General features: G+C 32.4%; 1 protein-coding gene across 1 annotated transcript in view; it reads right to left on the bottom strand.

The window, feature by feature from the left end:
* Positions 1-20,733, bottom strand: part of MMP16 (matrix metallopeptidase 16) — a 294,102-nt gene that overhangs the window by 116,075 nt on the left and 157,294 nt on the right. The window contains exon 4 of the mRNA XM_050801222.1: positions 18,608-18,912. Coding sequence (XP_050657179.1) covers positions 18,608-18,912 — 305 coding nt within the window. The remainder of the gene's footprint in view (positions 1-18,607; positions 18,913-20,733) is intronic.

The following is a 20,733-nucleotide window of genomic DNA, read 5'->3' as shown; positions in this document are numbered from 1 at the left end:
TGTAGAAAAATTACTACACATTCTTATAATAAGCACATATTCCAATTTTATGCTCCATCATCTGTTAGTTCCCCTTATAGCTTTGCAAATTTACTTCAGCATCTTTCTTCTTCAGTGAATTTAGGATCCTTAAAATTTCAGGTGCTTCTCAATATATTCTCTTCCCAAACAATTTATAATAGGTCATCAGCATATCCCATTATTAAATACCCCTAGTCAGGTGGGTATACTACCCCATCTCTCCTTTAGGTTATTCCGCTTAAACTCATAGTAATTCACAATTGGGCATTACTCAAACCATCATTTAAGACTCAAGTATAAACCTTTGAAAGACAAAAAGAGACATGCCGTTGATACATATGTAGAGAGCTTTTGTATTCTCTGTCTACACAGTATATGTATTTATTGACTTTCTTTCCACAAAACATGGGAAAAGCAGGGATAACTGCCAGTTTTTTTACCCTCTTCTTTATTTTCTGATATAAGCAGAAGAATCAAAGTTAATAGCATTCAATTTTTATACACTGATTAATTACTGAATAAAAATAAGGTTAATAAAAAAATTGGCCAGGTTTCAATTAGTAATTTGTATACATTTTCCCTACCTCTTCTCTATGCTCTTACCTTCAAAATATTGCTATACATCTTTGTCTTGAATGTTTTAATTTCATAGAAAATAGGACATTTAAATTCCTATTTTCCTAGGTAATTTCCTAGAAAGTAACCTTCTTTCCTTTTTTTAAGAAAGCTATGCTATTTATCTAATGCTGTATCACTGATCTCTGAAAATTTACTGCATTTTAACAACAATAATCATTTGCTATATTATTCCTTTAATGTTCTGGGCCAGGAATTTGGAAAAGGCTTGGCTAAGGAGTTCTACCTTGGGGGTCTCCAGGAAAATTGCAATTTGATACGGTTTGGGTCTGCATTCTTCTCTAGATTGAGGAGGGCTGGAGTCTACTTCAGGGTAAGTGGCTCACTCACAGAGTTTGCAAATTGGTGTTGACCACTGGTGGATGTCCATCTCTACTTGGGTCTTGGGTCTCATATGGCCTGGGGTTCTGTGAAACACAGACTGTATCCAAAGTCAAATATCTTGAAGTGAAATAAAAGAGTAAGAGAGGGAGAGAGAGAAAGCGCTATCTCTAGTTAGAAAGTATATCTTTGTCATGACCTAGTCTCAGAAGTCACATAGCATCACTTCTACCACATTCTATTCATTAGAAGGGAGTCACTAAGTATGACTTATATTCATTGGGAGATGATTTAGAAACTATGTTTCAATGGGACAAGTGTCAAAGAATTTGTAGAATATTTTAGAAGCATCACAACAGCCACATGTGCCTTAAACTCAAATTATAATTTATTCAATTATGGAAATTGGGAAGATGAAATTAATCTGGTTTCTGCTGTTGCTATGAATAATATCCTACTGAATGAATTTTTGTGAGATTTTGAATATAAAACTAAGTTTTTTTAATATTTTCCTATATTTTTCAAAAGTCTTAATAACCTTACTAAGCATATTTCATAACATTTTGATTAGAAAGAACTGCTGCCTACACGAATTCAGAAAACCAATTATTTCACATCAAAATTTGCAAAAAGAAAACAGATAAAATACTGTCTGCAAAATCAGACTCTATGCTTAAATAAAGTAATAAATGTATTCTACATATTACAATACAGAAAATTTAAAACTCCAAAAAGATAAAAAGAGGTTCTATGTGAAAAGTCATTAAAATTAAAATATCATTAGGATCAAATTTGAATACTAGTCTTTCCCAGTGTATCAATAAAATATTTTTGTGGGACAGAAAAAATGTAATGCAACACAGAGAAAATAACCTATTAACTGCTAGCCTGGTACCCAAATAAGTGAATGGTACTTTCCATAGGCAAGTAAAAGGGAGATAGCTTCCTTATAATTTCTTGTGAAAAAAGTTTGGCTCTCTCCCACTTCCTAGAAATAACCAAGTGGAAGAAAATGAAATAATCATTTAATATCCTTTCTATTTAAAGATGTCTTACAAATTAATGAAAATAACTCAGTAGAATAGTATAATAGGCACAAAGGCAGAAAATAGCTAGTGAAAATTCACATAACACATACAATAGAGTAATACACACAAAAAAATATGTGCCTTTCAGTATTAACAAAGTATGTAAATCAGTGAAATTAAATTCTTATCTATTAGATTGGTCAAGGTGAAAAATCAGGTATTATTAGAGTTAATACTCAGGTGGATAGCTTTGAGTGGCTGAATCTGTGTGCCTGCTGTGCAGCCATCCTATCTGGGTACATAACCTGAATCCTCACCTACAACTATTACCTCAGACACATTATCTAATTCTTTGTGTTTCACCTTCCTCATCTGTAAAGTTAAGATAATAACAGAATCTACTTAATAGAGGTTCAGTGATGATTAAATAAAAATTCACCTATGGCACCTAACAGAATTTGATATTCAGTAATACTATTATTATTTGCAATTTAGTTATTATTTTTACCATTACTTTCATAGTTATTGTTATGTTCAGGGTCAAATGAACTGTCCTTTTTATATATTACTGGTAGGGGTATAAACTGGCTGTGTGTTTTTGAAAAACAACATAACAACGTATTAAGTTCTTTAAAAATGTTCATGTTCCTTGACCAAATAATTATGTGACTCTATCATAAAGAAATCACTAGAGTGGTAAACTAAATTTTACACACATAAATATGCTTTTTTTTTGAGACGGAGTCTCGCTCTGTTGCCAAGGTTGGAGTGCAGTGGCACCATCTCGGCTTGCTGCAACCTCTGCCTGCTGGGTTCAAGCAATTCTCCTGCCTCAGACTCTCGAGTGGCTGGGACTACAGACTACAGGCAAACGGCTATTTTTTTTTTTTTTGTATTTTAGTAGAGACGCGGTTTCACCATGTTGCCAGGCTGGTCTTGAACTGAGCTCAGGCAATCCGCTCGCCTGGGCCTCCCAACATGCTAGGATTACAGGCGTGAGTCACCGCGCCTGGCCATAAATGTGTTCATTACAGTATATTTAAGAGCTAAAATTAGAGATAACCTGAATTTTCGCCATTAAAATAATCCTATTATATTAAATCACATGCCAGAATATTATGACTCTTTAGATATTAGTCATCAGACATTTTTTAAAGCTATGTATTAGTCATTAGACATATTTTAAAATTATGAACAATTCATAACAATTGTACATACAGCTGCCCAGATTTACATCTCTGCTTTATCTAGTAATTAATATATATCTACTGAGGAGAGTGATTAAATTTATCAGACCTGCAGTGGTTATCTTTGAGTGAAAGTCTTAAAGATTTTAATAATTTTCTAACTTCCAGTTAAAAAAAATTTACACAAAGATATTGTTTATATGATTAAAAATATTATAAACCATATTACAGTAAAAGATTTACTAGAAATTATGGGTTTAATGATAAATCAAAATGTGCAGTTGGTACTGTAGTTACCAGGAAATAAACGAATGTTTTAATATTTATTTTAATATTTATTATTTACCAGGTATTGAAGTAAGTGGATTGTCATATTTAACTTGTTTAAATGGTGATTGTATCCTTTTCAACTACCACCTTCTTCCCCACCCCACACATTACAAAAAGAGAAACAAAGGTATGGTCAGTTTAAGGGATGTTAAATACAGAAGAATTAATTCTCAATTGTTCTATTGCCAATAGATGTGATATCGGCATTGAGAAAAATTGCAAGTCTTTATCTGAAGACCAACAATCATTTTGTTCTTGGTCTGTATGAAATGAAGATGTATGGATATAGATATGTCAGAGTGGGTATCTGGCTACATCAGTATTTTTGAAGAAGAAAGATTTTGACAGAGTCCATTAGGTCAAATCTAAGAAGAACAAGGCAGGCACCAGACTGCATCGTGTTGAATTTAAAATATCTAGGTAAATTAACGTCACATATCTGGGTCAATCTGAATAGGAAGGGTGGTGGTACTCAGAGTGGTACCACAGAAATAATGAGGTTGAAGTTATTTAGGAAAATGAAGTAAATAATTTTTGGTATGCTATTTTGACCTTATCATTTGAGATTCACATAAGCTAAAAAGCATATGCATTATGTGAATATAAAGCCTTAAGGTCCTGAATAGAGATGGACAGAAGATTCAACCTGAGCGAAGAGTGTGGTGAGACTCATCACCTTCCTCATCTCACCACCCCAACTTATCAGTGTTGAAATGAAGAGATTATGTTCAGAAAAGAAAGTATTAAGGCTGAAAAATAAATCATGGCAATTTAGGTTAGTTAAGACTAAATTATATAAGTTGATAATAAACATAGATAAAGAGAAGTATTTCCCAGTGCTTCCTCAAAGATTCTCTTATTTTCTTCAGTATCTTCAGCCTCAAGTGTGAAGAGTTCTACTCGAAGTACTTCTACTACTTGAGTAAAATCATTGTTTTAGATATACTGAGCAAATTCAAAACTTATAATCTATTCTGTTTAAAAGTTTATTCTGTAAAGTACATTGCCTCTAGTTTGATTTCATTTATTCCATAAGAATTCATTATGTTCTTAAGATAGTCATGGAAAGGTGCTATATTTCCATGCATGCCACAAACTTACAAAGGAAGGTGTAAAGTTATATAGAGAAAGTGATTAGGAAAAGATTATTAGGTTGATTAGATAAGGGTCTTGAGGGACTGAACAGGAGTTTATGATGGAAGGAAGTGGGCATAAAATGCAGTCATTGTTTTCAAGGCAGAAATTCATACAGAAACAATAACTGAAATTAAGAGGTAGAAAACACCTACAAATTTAACTAATTGAAATCAGTAAATTAAGATGCATTATTTATTGAGGCCAGGAATCAGATTGGAAACTTAAGATAAGTCTAAAAAGTTTAAATTATACCCAATTTAATTTATCTGAATCATCTTCCTAAGAAATAACATACATAACAGAAATGTACATTTCTCCAATGTTTCCATTAGACAAAAAACATTAATCCCTTTCATCTGGCTAAAATTTTGTCAATAAACTGTGTCAGTAAAATCACTATAACAAAAAGCTTTCATAGGTTAAAAACTTTCACTTTAAACAGGGGTTATTTGCCTCTGGTTTAATGTATAATCATTAAAAAGTACTTAGTATGCATACAGATACATATTCTTGTTAGTAGAGCTAAACGATGCTGTTTTCTTGATCTAATATTCTATCCAACAGACATTTAATAACAAAATTAATTGTTTTAGGTGGCTATAAAAAAATCAATGTTTGCATGCAAAAAGAAAGTTCTAACAAAGTGCCAAGTTTACTTTAAAAAAATGACCTAAATTACAATATTTAAAAATTTTGTTTAATTTATACATAGTATGAAGTATCCTGCATAGGTATATATGTACGTGTGTGTATGTATCTGGAAAACATATATTATGAAGGGAACAAAATAAAGTCTGGTTTTAAAAGTTAACATGAAAAAATTAGAGACTTTTATCTAATTTTAGCAAATTTAGATTGGATAATTTATATATAGAGAGACTAATATAATATGGGCCAGTAATAGAGAATAAAGTTCCATTTTTATATATGTCAAAATAAGGTAAGAGAAATTGGAATTAAGTTATTATTTTGAGATTTCTTTTTCAATACTATACAATATGAAACAACTTCTTCAACTCTGAATAACTCAGTGTTAAATAAAAAACAAGTTTTTTCTGTTATGAATGAGCGAATTTAAAATTCGATATGTCCAAGATACAATTTAAGACATCACAATTTTTAAAAACCTGTAAGTGGTGAGTTTAACAAACATGAAATACAATTGTTACAGAGAAGTCAGGAAGGGTTCTTGCTCTAGAGTCAGGTGGAGTTAGCAGAATTTTCACACTGAATAAGTCAATTCCTGAAGTTAAAAAGTTGCTTCTTACATATGCTTCTATATTTTATTTTGTACAATAATCTAATTTAAATAAAACCCATAATTGCCTGTAGAGTGTCTTCAAAACTGTTCTATTTTTAATACCCCATAAGTCTCTAGAACAGTCATGTGTCAGTTAATGATGGGGATAGGCTCCAAGAAATGTATTAGGTGATTTTGTCATTGTGCCAACATTAAAGTGGACTTACCCAAACCTAAATGGTAAAGCTTACTACACACCTAGGCTATATGGTATAGTCTATTGCTCCTAGGCTACAAACCTGTACAGCTATGTTCCTGTACTGAATACTGTAGGTAACTATAACACAACTATAAATATTTGTGTATCTATATTAACATATCTAAAGATAGAAAAGGTACAGGAAAAAATGGTATTATAATCTTATGGGGCCATCATCATATATGAGGTCCATCATTGTCCAAAATACAATTATGTTTCACATGACTATATATATTTTGAAATAAATAATAGTAATAGTATGGGAGATAATATTGAAAAAAGGCCAAAAAACCATTTCAATAGAGAAATAAGCTCAGAACAGGTCATACTCAACCCTTCATATTTTACGCCTTAATAGATCTCATATCCTGCAACATGGATACAATATTTTAAATTGCAGGTATACTCATTTTATTCCCTTGTTGAAAAGCATTCAGTAGATTCCAATGGGCCCTAAGAGAAATCCAACCTCATTAGCATGTCACTGACTGACTTCAACAAATTGGATAAAAGCAATCTTCTTAGTCTTCATATTATTACTACTATTCACTCTTAATTACCTTGTCTTCTAGACCAGTGATTCTCAACTGAGGATGATTTTATCTCCTAGGGGACTGTTAGAAAAGACTGGAGATATTTGGTTATTACAATTCAGAAATGCTACCAGTATCTATGGCTAGAGGCCAGGAACACTGCTAAACATCAAGCCTGTAATGTATAGGAACATCTCTCTTCCTACCCCAACAATGAATTATCTGTTCCAAAACACCAATAGTGCTGAGGTTGAGCAACGTGGTTCTGGACAAATATTCCTAATCATTTTTAGTATGATCTTTCCCATATAGTTCTTTTGCTTTAACATTTCTTTCTTCCCATTTCTCTTTGTCAGAATTACACTTTTTTTTCAATTCTCAATTCAAATGCTCCATTGTGCATGAAAACTTCAATTCAATGTGACTGGTACAATTCAATTAAGATCAAACAATATTTATTTGGGTTCAATATGCTCAGCAAGATCCTATGATATTACGTAATTATAGTTAGACACATACAGCAAAATATACCTTATTGTAAATTACAAAACATAATAACATGCATCTGAAAATCTGCCATCCCAAGTTCAAAACAGAATATTGCCAACTCCTTTACATCTACTCAGGTATGTTTGTTCTTTTTCTACTCTTCTACCTCCCTCAAAACTAATCACTATCCTCAAATTTGTGGTATCCTTTGCTGTTTCGAAAAGCACATTTACATGCCTATATCCACATGGAATATATATTTTGTTTGTTTTGAACCTTAGAAAAAATGTGATTATATTGTATCTAGTCTTTTGCAATTTGCCCTATTCATTCATTATTGTCTTTTAAATTCATCTAGACTGTTGCTTGTAGCCGTAGTACTGTATTTCCCTGTCTCTTAATACTCCACATTGTAAATAAATAAGAATTTTATATACTCATTCTACTAACATTTAAATGGTCCTTCTTTTTTGGCTATTAAAAGCAATGATGCCATGAAAACATTCTTGTATATATGTACTAATGCACAAGGGCAAAGCTTTCTTTAGAATGCCAATAAACCAAAAAAAAAAAAAAAATTCGGTAAATATTTATGTAAATGTTCAATTTTACTAGGTTTTTGCCAAACTTTTCGGCAACTGTTTGAACAATTTATACTCCAAACTTTTCCCCAACTGTGAACAATTTATATTCCAAACTTTTCTCCAACTCTTTGAACAATTTATACTCCTACATAGCAGGTATAAATGTTCTTGCTGATTCACATCTTCACTGTCACTTGCTCTAACATTTTGTATATAAATTATTATAAACTATAGATAGCATTTTATTTCTATTTATTCCAACAACTTTACTTTGTAAATGGCAAGTTTAGTTCAATTATATTCATTGTGGTTACTGATATGTTTGAAATTTTAAAATTATCATATTATCATCTGATCACTTTATTTGCTTTTTTATGCTATAATTTTTATTTGCTTGTTTTCTAAAAACTATAGTTTTTTCTGTTGCAATTTTACATTTATTTTGGTTTTCTTCTTTTGTTACCTCTTCTACTATTGGTTATCTGTGAAGATTTACTATGCCCACTTAATACAGTAAAAAATTAATTCCTTAATGCTAAGACAATATAAGGATCTGAGAACATTTTAATTCTCATGTCTTATGGTTTACATGCTGTTATTATGCAATCAACTTTTATTTCTTTTTAGTTATACAGATTACACATTTTTATTAATGTATGCATGCAATGTTTATTACTTTCTTTCATCAAAATTATTTCATCTAAGTTTTTTTCTAGGAATATTTTCTTTCTTCCTGTACTTCATGTCTCAGAAAGTTTTGAAGAATTGTTAAGTGAATGGTCAATTGTCTCACCTTTTATACATTTTTTTTTTCCATCCTAACCTTTGAAAGAGTTTTGCTGGGCAATTCTAGGTTGAGTTATTTTCTTTTGGTATTTGAATGTATTCCACTGTCTTCTTGACTTTCCAGTGACTATGAGAGTTTCCTGTGAAATTGCACATAATGAGTCTTTTCTATCTGTTGGTTTGGAAAAAATTCTCTCTTTGGTATACAGCAGTTACTACAAAATAAGTGTCTGTGTGTATGTGTGTGTGTGTGCGCATGCATGCCTTTAGTTTATGCTGCTTTGAATATATTGAGCTTCCTCTATCTGTGGATTCATATTTATACCTCCAGATAATTATCAACAAGTATACTTTGCATGTTGCATATCTTTCCATCATTTTCTCAGTTTTCTCCTTCTGGGACTCCAATTGTATTATATTACATCATTTTGTCCTATTTCCCATATATCTTACCTTTTAATACTTCCTATCTTTTTTACTCTCCATACTGCAATTTACAGATTTACTATCTGCAAATCTATCTTTTTGTTCACAAAATATTTCTTCAACCAATACTAGCCTGCTATTCAATCTAACTTTTATGATTACATTTTATTCTTACTATTACATTTCTAAAGTTCTATTCCTCAGCTCTTCTTGGTTCCTTTTCATAGTCACTTGATGTCTGCTCAGTTCTGTGATTCCATTTTTTCCTTTTTAAAGATATCCTGAAGTTTTAAAAGATATCCTATTTTAAGATTATGCAACTTAATTTCATAGTCTCAGTATCTGAAATCCTGAAGATTAATCTATTGTTTAGAGCTGATTCTCATTCATGATAATCTGTTTCCTTCTGTATTAGTGATCTTTGCTCCTAAACCTCTATTTGCATGAGAGCCACCTGTGAAAATAGTTGGGTGCCTAAACCCAGTATGTTTCCTCTAGAGGATATATATTTGCTTATGCAGGGAGCTGTGTATGTATGTGTATCATTTTGTCCATATCCAAGTGCAGTATTTTAACGTGGGAGCTTCAGATTCAATTTGCTCACCTTGCCCCTGAACTAAGGTTTGGTCTCTGCTTTTCACACATACTCACCACTCAAAACTCTTAGTTTGAGCTCACTGTTTTACTGATCATTTGGAGATATCCTTCCTGAATGTGATGTCAAAACATTCAATACAAATTGTACCTTATTGCTTATCTACTTCTTTAGTAGTAAGAAAAATCTCTGGAATATTTTGTCTTCCAGAAGTAACCATTCCAAGAGTTTTCTTTTAAAATATCTACATGTTACTTATTAAAATTAGTGTATTATATATCCATTGTAGGTTGTAAAATTCTGCTTCTCTTATGGCAGTATAGATCATTAATATTTTCATTTAAATTTTACATAATGCTAAGTCTTTCCCTAGGTTTCTATCAAATATTTCATAATAGCATGATCAAAAAAATGTTTGTTGAAGGATTAATATGTGAAAATACATTATCAGACTTCTATGTTAACATCACATAAATAAATCACATAAATAATATACTGAATGTTATCACATAAATACATACTGAATGTTCGGTCCAAATTTTGTTTATATCTTTATATTATATTACTACTAAATTATGTTACATACTAAATTATGTTACTACTAAATCACAGGAAGTGTAATTCAGGACACATGATTTCTAAAACAAATATTTATAAGGGAATACTTTAAAACTACAGATATAATTTAATAATGAAAATAATATGCATGTAATTAGAATATATAAAAAATATTATGTCTTCTATTTTCTTCTATTGTCTTTTAGAAATTTGCATAGCAGGAGTAAAAACAATGGTTAGTTTTACTTTTTAGTCCTTTGGGAATAATTTTTTTTTTTTCTGCATAGTGACTGAAAGAATCTTTTACTTACAGGATATATGTATTTATGGATCTGATTTTATCAATTTTGCAGTGAATAAAATGACTTCTGAATTGCACACTACTGTCTCATTTTAGAATTGAACATTATTGCTATTATCTGTTTGCTTATTTATTTTGCTTTAATTTTCCTACTCTTCCTCCATCCTGAGAGAATCTTGCACTCTTAAGCTGAATTTATTTACCAGATCTTCAATATCTATACTTTATCTTTGGCTTTCACATCATTTTATCTATTCATACTTTCCTAGAAATGGCTTACCAAGATTTTCTTCCACATGACAGAGTCAGTTTTTACAGTAATAACAGGTTTTCTTTTCCTGATCCATAGCAAGCACAGCAACGGATGTTCTGAGTTGTTTCTAATATTGTTTTTCTGGTTTTCTTGATAAAATACTTTCATTGACAGCCTTTTTTTCCTGAGTCTTCAAGTAGATATTCCTTTTTCCTTGATTCTTCAGTATCCTTTTAATGGTATCGTTCTGTTATTACGACTACCTAACCTTAGGCAAGTTAATAAATTTTCTGCCTCAGTTCCCTTGCAAAATGGAAGTAATTACACTATATATTTTACAAATTTGTTTTGAGGAATAAATGAGTTAAATACACAAAACTAATTTAGAATTGTGTTTGGAATGTATTAAATGTGCACTTAAATTAGCACTTTATTTTTTTTGTTTTCTTCTTTATGCATCTTTGATTATGGTTGATGATAACCCATAGAGAGGCTTTTTATAATATCTCCTACTTTCACTACTTTTTTTTTACATGCTGGTCAAACAATCTTTTCAATTAAAACCTGGAAAGCAGGCTGATATTCCATGGTCTTAGGTCAATTCCCATTGCTCAGGACATATGCATCCGGTACGTACAGTTTTACTGAACAGACGTGGAATCTTTCTTATGCCCACATTCTTCTTTTTCTGATGCATTAAATCAATGGCAAAGCTACAATCTCCACTGTGGATTATAACAAAGTCTATTTCTGCTGGTTCCATGATATGTCGTCAATAGATTTAGGGAAGAGGGTGGGGGTTCTGGCAACTCTTGATTTCAACTAAAGAAGAGAGTTATAAATTAAATGTTGTTGTTAGTAGCTAGTGTTGCTTTGTTTACATTGTAGGAAATTTACAAAAATTGTAGCATATTAGGTTTTAAAGTGGTATGGCTGTAATTCTGCAAAAAAGGTACAAAACTAAAGCAGAAATCTGTTACTAGTCTTAGATAATTTAAGCAATAATGCCATTAAATCATTAATTCAGACCAACTGGATTTTTTTCAGAAACTTAAAGATATTGTCTATATTGAAAAAAGGGGATGAAAATTGAAACTTCGATTTCATTTTGTCTCGTTGTCTAGAATAAAGGACAAAAAAAACCTTAAAGATTAATTAGAAGGAATATTTCTACACAGACTATGTAAGAGAAGAGAAATAACAATAGCTAAATAATGGACAATAGGGCAAAATATGTATGAATTATGATTAAACAACTTACCAAGAGATTCAAAGTATATATAAAATCCAAGTAGTATTGATTTACTTCTCAACATATTGTTGTGGCAGACACGGACTAGCTGTTCATTAAACCTGTCACCTTTCTCCTGCCTTCCTTGTGATTAGTTGTGGCCATAGTATTGCACTTTAGTGCAACCAGGGGGGAAATGAAACAGTTTAGTAGAATAGTTGGCCCTCCACATCCATGGCTTTTGCATCTATGAAGTCAATAAACCATGGATTTAAATATTTGAACAAAAAAATACATGATTGCATCTGTACCGAATATGTACAGACTCTTTAACTCTTGTCCTTATTCTCTAAAAATTACAGTATAACCACTATTTACATAGCATTTACCTTGTTTTAGGTAGTATAAGTAGGCTAAAGATGACTTAAAATATACAGGAGATTGTGCACAGGTTACATGCAAATACTAAACCATCATATATAAGGCACTTGAGCATCTGTGCATCTCGGTGTCTGCAGGGAGTCCTCCAATGCCCCACAGATACCAGGGGATGGCAAACAAATCCCTCACATGAGCAAATTTATCAACTGCTGCCTGGACGTTGACACCTGAGGCAACTTCCAAAGTCATGTGTTGATGCTAAGCCTTCGTTATTCTTGGTGTCTCTGATAGAGTGTTTGGACAGAGCTTCTTATCCCACCACAAGGGCAAGAAATAAAATCTGTTGTGTTAAGTCATAGGAATTTCTGGTTTAATCTGCTTCCCTTTATTTAGAACTCTATATTATATGCATTTTAATGTTTGTGATCCTTTTATACATTTGTGTAATACTAACAAGTGACATATTTTTGTGAATGTGACTATATCAAATTTTCTGCTATTTTCCAACTGCACACAAGGATCTAAAAATAAATAACCAAGTAGAGACTGCATAGTAATCGTGTAAGGCAATGTAATTGAAAGGTTTTTAAAAAGTCAGTACTATGAAACTTTTGGTTACCAGTCTTGTAAAATGAAACAGATTCAGTATAATGAAGCCCATTCCGGTAAAAAAGGAAAGAAGTCAGTTTTTTAAAAGCAAACATACATAATCCTCCATAATAGTTGTGAAAGCCGAATTATTGAGAGAGTTCATTCTCCAGTTTTAAAACATGATAAGAAAAATGTGGTAGAGTTAATATTTTTAGAATTTAAAATCTTAATAAGTTAACTTATTTTAAGGATGAGTTAAGGTCCTTGACTGTCCATATCAAGTCCTTTCCTTTTCAAAAACTCCAGGACAGATGAATTGAGACAGTATTCCCACAGTTGGTTGTACTGACGAGACGCATCTTCATAAATATCCAGTTGGTATCTGATCTTCAGTACTGGAGAAGGGACCTGGTGGAAGGTGACTGGATCATGGGGCAGATTTGCGCCTTGCTGTTCTTGTGATACTGAGTGAGTTCTAAGGAGATCTGGTTGTTGAAAAGTGTGTAGCACTTTCCCTTCACTCTCTCTCTCTCTGTCCTCCCACCATGTGTAGATATGCTTGCTTTCCCTTAGCACTTCCACCATGATTTTAAGTTCACTTGAGGCCTCCCCAGCCAAGTCTCCCATACAGCATGTAGAACTGTGAGTCAATTAAACCTCTTTTCTTTATACATTCCCCTGTCTCAGGTAGTTCTTCATAGCAGTCTGAGAACGGACTAATGCAGTATTAACTCTTTCTTTCCTCAAATATCAAAGTTCAAATTTTGTAGGCCTCTGAGAAACATTATATAGCAGTGCAGTTGCAAAATGAGCAGGAAAGGTTGGGAAGGCAAACCTGAGGTAAACCTGTGCAGAAGTAAACCTGCGGAAGGCTTAGGTTTACTTCTACACAGGTGTTTTCTGTAGTATGGCACCAAATGGACATCTCAGTTACAGAAAGCTAACTCTCCAAGGTCAGCCTAAGTCCTGTCCATTGACTCAAGTATCACACCATGAACATATTTAACTTAAACTAGGTGTACTCAGGAATGAGTGGGTTTGGATGTAGATGTCAATCACTTCACAGTGAATGATGAATTGAATTTAATGGTTTTGATGTCTCAGATGACATTTTTATCATAATTTTTCTCTTTTTGTTTTTTTTTTTTGACAGCCTGCTACAACAGCGTTGATAACCTTCCTGGTTATCTCCTTATGTTAGGCAGTGAACTTCCTGACAGCAAGCAGAGTCACTGCAATGTATTCTTTTTAACAAAATTGCAACTATGTGTTAAAATAGGATATGCCTCTAGATATTTTTCTGTCATAAGTTTTACATATTATTTTAATAGATAACCTGCTTTGCTTGGAGAGTATCCATTTAAAATTATATTACTGCTGTAGATGCTTGTCTAATTAGGAAGAATCCTTGTGATACGTTTGTTTTACATTGATAGCACCATTTTAACTTTAACCATAGACAAGGAAACAATGTCCTATTGTTAATGAATCTTAACATTTTGCTGGAGTTAAATTTTCCAACTCACATTCAGGCAATGTATATTTTTTAAAACTACTATCATGATAAATATTTTCTATTTTGAATTAATTTGCATGTTTGAAAATAGTTAATGACGTTAACTGTGTTGCTGATTCATTCCACGAAAATAAAAAATCTTAAAAAAGGCATTATTTGTATTAGGGTTGTGTATATAAGTGTGTGCGAATGTGTTTATTTTAATAAAACTATTTTGTAATTCACTTAATGGTCTTTAGCTTGAATTTTCAAAAGGTATGACTATTAGCAAATTGATAGGAAAGTAGATAACAATGAATTAAGGGTTACTGGCAGCCTAAGACACTGTTTATCTCTTTTAAGGTAGACAGAATTCAAATTGCCTTCATTAGCTGAGCAATATGCTCTGGAAAATGTGCTGGGTACTTATCAAGAGGCTCTTTCATTTGCATTTTTGCTAAATAAACAAGCTGCTTTGTTTCCTAGCTGCTCAAGAGCTGTGAATAGAAGAGAAAGAAAATAATCCAGGTAAGTAAGCCCGGGGGCATTCCAGGACTACAATAAAGAAAAGAAAAAGTTTATCAATGAAGATGTCAGAACTGTGCCTTGCATATTTGTGATATAAAAAGATAGTCTCACATATAGTTAGAATCGCGAATGTAAAAATGAATTAATTCTCCCCACAGCCACCAGTACCACAAGCAAAGACAGAGGCTGTTCTTTTGATAAATGATCAATACTTCAGCCCGACACTACTCTAGCTGCCCTGCTGTTGCTGGTTAAAAGTTTGAATTTCAATTAAGCAGTAAATCTTTATGGCATCACATCTCCAACAGTCAATTAATGTCTCCCTAATCTCTTGAAATTCTGAAACACTATTATTTTGCAGAGTCCTTTCCTTCAGGCTCATTCACCAGCACAGTGTTCTTGTTAAACAAGTAAACACAAAGTTTTCTCCAAATAAAAACTCAAATATTAAACAATTGTTTTGTTCACATTCTTTGGTCATTTGTCTATGTGTAAAGAATGTGAGGCCGAGACGGGCGGATCACGAGGTCAGGAGATCGAGACCATCCTGGCTAACCCGGTGAAACCCCGTCTTCTAGTAAAAAATACAAAAAAATAGCCGGGCAAGGTGGCGGGCGCCTGTAGTCCCAGCTACTCGGGAGGCTGAGGCAGGAGAATGGCGTAAACCCGGGAGGTGGAGCTTGCAGTGAGCCGAGATCCGGCCACTGCACTCCAGTCTCGGCGACAGAGCAAGACTCCGTCTCAAAAAAAAAAAAAAAAAAAAAAAGAATGTTATACTTCCAGAGTTGTTAAGAAACGTATTTAACATACTCCGGAAGTCGACTCATGAATACTGTCAGCCAAAAGTGCATTGACTTGATTGTTCCCCTTAGGCCACGTTATATTTCAGAATTTTTTCCCACATATACATTCCTTGGAAAAATTCTTAAATCATACAAAACTATTAAGCATTCTAAGCACTGACCACACTCAAATCGGTGTAAACATTATTATTTCTTCTCATAAAATCTCCCTGTAGATTTTTTTCCCAAAAGATTTTCTTTATTTTCAGAGTGTTGGTTGATGCCTAAAAACCAAGTAATACTGTAATTCCAGCTACTCAGGAAGCTAAGGCAGGAAGATTGCTTCAGCCCAAGAGTTCAAGTCCAGCCTGGGCAAAATAGCGAGAACCTGTCTCTGGAAAAAAAAAAAAAAGAAAAGAAAAGAAAAAAAAAAAAAACCCAGCTAATAAAGCTTATAGCTAAAGAATTCATGCAACCTTCCTCATGGAGGACTTCAATATTTTAAGACAAAATATGGGGAACTTGATAGACATTTCTTTCATATAGGATTTTAATAATTTTAAATTTAAGAGGTCACAAAGTCAAACTGACACATCTTCAAAACTATAGATTTACAATTGTTTTAATGATTAGATCCATTGTTGCAATAAAATACAATTTTATCTTTTCAGAATATCAAAAGAAAATCTTTTCCCTGGAAGTAAATGCAGCCTGTGTCAGTAAAATTCTACCATTATAAGTGTTATTCTTGTCAATCATTTAGAATGCAAGCATTTCTTATATTATTAAAAATTTTTTTTAATTGACTTCAAGAAGTCTGAATTATTTCACTAGAATCCCTGTGTGATTTTGGAAAACAAAACAAAACAAAACAAACATGTTTTATTTTAAATGATTTATGTGTCAAACTGGTATGCCCCAACTACCATGTTCCAGATATTTTATTATTAGATGCTCAGGTATACAGTAGGTTAAACATGCCTGCATAAAAAGCACTTCTACTTATAATGCTTACAGGCCTGCAATATAAACTGCATGGTAAAAACAAATCTACACATTTTTGAATAATTAGCCAGCACGTAAACATACGTCTGTTGGCCTCCAAAGTTTTTGGCTTTTCATTCTATTATACTAAAATCTCCACTAGTCTTCAAATCTGTTCTTAAAAATGTAATAATAATTTAATATTACAGCACATACAACTATTAATAACCATTTGAAAAAAATCATCTTACTACTATATACTTTATTTTGGAAAACATCAACAGTTATTTATTATATTTTTTCTTTGAAATTGATGTTATTTGAAATTTAACTCAACCTAATTTTTCCTATCCAAAACATGACAGAACCCTTGGTATCCTAAAACTGCAAGGCTATTAATTACACTAATCCAGGTAACTGAACCCTCTGATGAACAAACAAAGCTTAATGTCATGACTAGGGTTAACTCATCAAGGTGAAATTAAGAGTTTTATTACGTGATTAGTTGTCATTAAATAAATGTACACTTATAGTTAAATAACATTCTACACTCAGAAGAAAAATAAGTCTTCACAATAAAAACTGGTGATATGGCTATATAGAAATCTTATTCTATGATCCTATAACTGCAAATTTTTTAAAACACAGAATTGAAATATGCATTGTTGACTAGGAAGAAACACATGCCTTTTATATTAAATAACTACTCTCATATTAAGTAGCTAAAAGGTATTGAAGTTTCTGAGTTTTACATTATTTTTGCATATCAGAATAATTGTAAGCTTAGAAAACTGATAGATATGTTGGCATACAGTTGCAAAAAATGATCTTTGGTAAAAATTAAGATGTAATGAAAATATAATAAATTATATAGTCCCATCAGATTGGGAGACCAATGAAATGGATGATAGACAAAAGAGAAGGAGCAAAAAATAACGTGTGTGTGTGTGTGTGTGTGTGTGTGTGTGTGTGTGTGTGTGTGTGTATTTTTTTTTTTCTTAATGTTAATTTTTTTTAAAAAAAAGAAGGAGTTTGTTTAAAAAGCAGACCCAGGCTGATATCGAACTCCTGGGCTCAAGGGATCCTCCCATCTTGGCCTCTCAAAGTGTTGGGATTACAGGTGTGAGCCACTGCGCCTGGCCTGCAAAAATTATAGACTAGAAAGGTAATAATAGAATAGAAACTAGGCTGGGTGTGGTGGCTCATGTCTGTAATCCCAGCACCTTGGGAGGTGAAGGTGGGTAGATCACCTGAGGTCAGGAGTTAGAGACCAGCCTGACCAACATGGTGAAGCCCCGCCTCTACTAAAAATACAAAAATTAGCTGAGTGTGGTGCCAGGCAACTGTAATCCCAGCTACTCGGGAGGCTGAGGCAGGAGAATCACTTGAACCCAGGAGGTGTAGGTTGCAGTGAGCTGAGATTGCAACACTGCACTCCAGCCTGGGCGACAACAGCAAAACTTCACCTCAAAAAAAAAAAAAAAAAAAAAAAAAAAGGAAGAGAAAATAATGTAGAAAAGATATAGTAGAAGCCAGACTACAGATGCTAATCAGGATTAAATTTCAAGTAGAAACACTGGGACAAGGTGTAAAAAACAGCAGAATTTTCTTAATATGTATTTCATGACTTAAACACTGACTATAAAATCTTTTAAGGAATCACATTGTGAAGAAGATAAAACTTACTTTAGAGTATTTATAGACAGTGTAAGGTTCTAATCTTTAATCAAAAGAACACATATATAACTATATTATCTAATGACCTACACAAATTCTTATCCTAATATGCCATAAAAGTATGCTTACATATTGCTTTGTAATTTTAAAAGTAAATTTAGGATCTATACCTTAAGTTTGTAAATTGTTAAATCTCTTGGGTATTCTGAAATAATAATAGAAGTATTTACACTGCAAAACAAACATGTACTCACCATCATGATTAGGATTTCCTAGTGTCCATGGCTCATCTGAGTCAAAATGAGTATCTCCTCCAATTCCTGGTCCAGGGAAGTAGGCATGTGCTAAAAATCCTCCCTCTCCATCAAAGGGAGAACTGTCCCCATGGAAACCAGATGCAAAAATAATGGTTATATCCACATCACGTTTGCCATTTTCTAATTCACTGTAGGGAACTTCTTCAAATGTCAGAGGAGTTACATTCTGCCACACATCAAAGGCACGGCGAATAGCTTTACGAGTCTCAGGGTCTCCTACTTTTGGAGTTACGTTCTTTATACTGAAAGTTAGAAAATATAATAATCAGTATTGTTATGTGTAAGTTAATTTATTACAAGTTTTGATCGATTCAGTTAAGTAAAATATTAGAGAAAATAGTCATATTAAATAGAAATAACACATACTCATTCCTCTTGTCTCTATTGTTAGATTTCACTACTTTGCAATCATTTAATTTTCTTCAGGATAGTATTCATGTATCAAAGTTTTAAATGAGAAGATCTCTGTAGAATGGTTAACAGTAGGGTAACTGGATCAATCAGTTACTTTACCTTCTGGATAAGAAAAAGAAAGGCAGATTTGCCAAATGATCAAAGAGGCACAACAGTTTTCAGATGAAATAAAAATTTCATTTTTTTCTAATTTTTAGAGGCACACCATTATATTTACACACATCAATTTCAAACAATGTCTTTATGCTCTTCTTGATCTGTAAATAGTAATTGAGCAGATACATGATTATTTCTTAATTTTTTAAAGAAATGATCAAATAACTACAATTTATGATGTTCTATTGTTTCTTATTAATTTGTTCTAGTTAAAAATGTATTGTGAATAAACAGCTACTTAATACAAAGGTTAAACAATTACATGAATTTAAAGAAGTAACTTGGACATCATGTACTTTAGTTTGTCCTAATGCTAATAACAAATGGATTAAATCACTATAAATATTGTCCTTGATTCATTTAGCACTAAATCAGATGTTTATTTTTTCTCAGTTTTTTCCTAAACAACAAAAATGGAACTAGTATGTGTATTTTTTATGTTATAGCACTATAAATTCAAACCATGCATGTGAAAAAAATGGGTAAATTTCAGAGGAGTCATAAATAAGTTTCAGATCACTTCAACCAATAATGTTACATCTATGAACTTACACTAATGAAATTTTTTTAACTCTTTTTTCTTTTTTAGAGATGGATCTGATTGTGTTGCCCTGGCTGGCCTTGAACTCTTTCACTCAAGCAATCCTGCCACCTTAGCCTTTCAAGCAGCTGGGATATAGGAGTAATCACCATGCCCAACTGATAATTAAACTATTTTATTATAAAAAAGGGGATACCATATCCAGGTGAATATATATTGAAATGCAATCATAAAAGAGAACCGAAAGTGAAACAATTTAATATGATGAAGTATGGCTTAATCATGGCATCGGTAATGCATGCCATTATATAAATAGGATTCAAAATTATTTTCCCATTTTAAGACTTTTTAATCAGCATGGAAAAACTTGTAGGATTAACTTTCCAGTGGAAAAATAATATGCACATTATATTTTTAACCTGATTCTATGTCAATACAATTATAAATATTAGGCAGGAATTATGTAAACTAAAAATAGTATTAATGAATCATTTACTATGAGCTAGAAAAGCACTTCACATTATCTAATTTAATCTCCTGAGTAACTCAATGAGATGGGTATTTATACCTATTTTACCAAAAGCACAGTGAGGATTTATAAGAATTTAGAGAAAAACCTCTAAGTGGCAGAGCTGGGTTTCAATCCAAACATTTGGGTAAAAATCTATTGCCTTAAATTATATGTTGGACCACACATTTAAGATACATTTATCACTATTTTCTAACAAATATCCAGATTATATTTACATTGATTATTTGGTGGTAAATGTTATTCATTACATAAAGGAAATAAGATAGCAAACCAAGTGGAAACAGTGCAGGCAAGGAAGAAGAAATGGCAAGTGAAAGGCGTTGAAGTGAAGATATTCTTGGCAGGTTCAAAGAACAGCAAGGCAGCTGGTATAGTTTGGTCACAGAGAGAGAGTAAGTGTCGGGATATGAGGTCAGTAAG

The sequence above is a fragment of the Macaca thibetana genome, chromosome 8 (assembly GCF_024542745.1).
Source record: "Macaca thibetana thibetana isolate TM-01 chromosome 8, ASM2454274v1, whole genome shotgun sequence".
In the NCBI taxonomy this organism is placed as follows: domain Eukaryota; kingdom Metazoa; phylum Chordata; class Mammalia; order Primates; family Cercopithecidae; genus Macaca; species Macaca thibetana.
The sequence above is the reverse complement of the archived record's forward strand: the minus strand, read 5'-3'. Positions and strand labels throughout refer to the sequence as shown.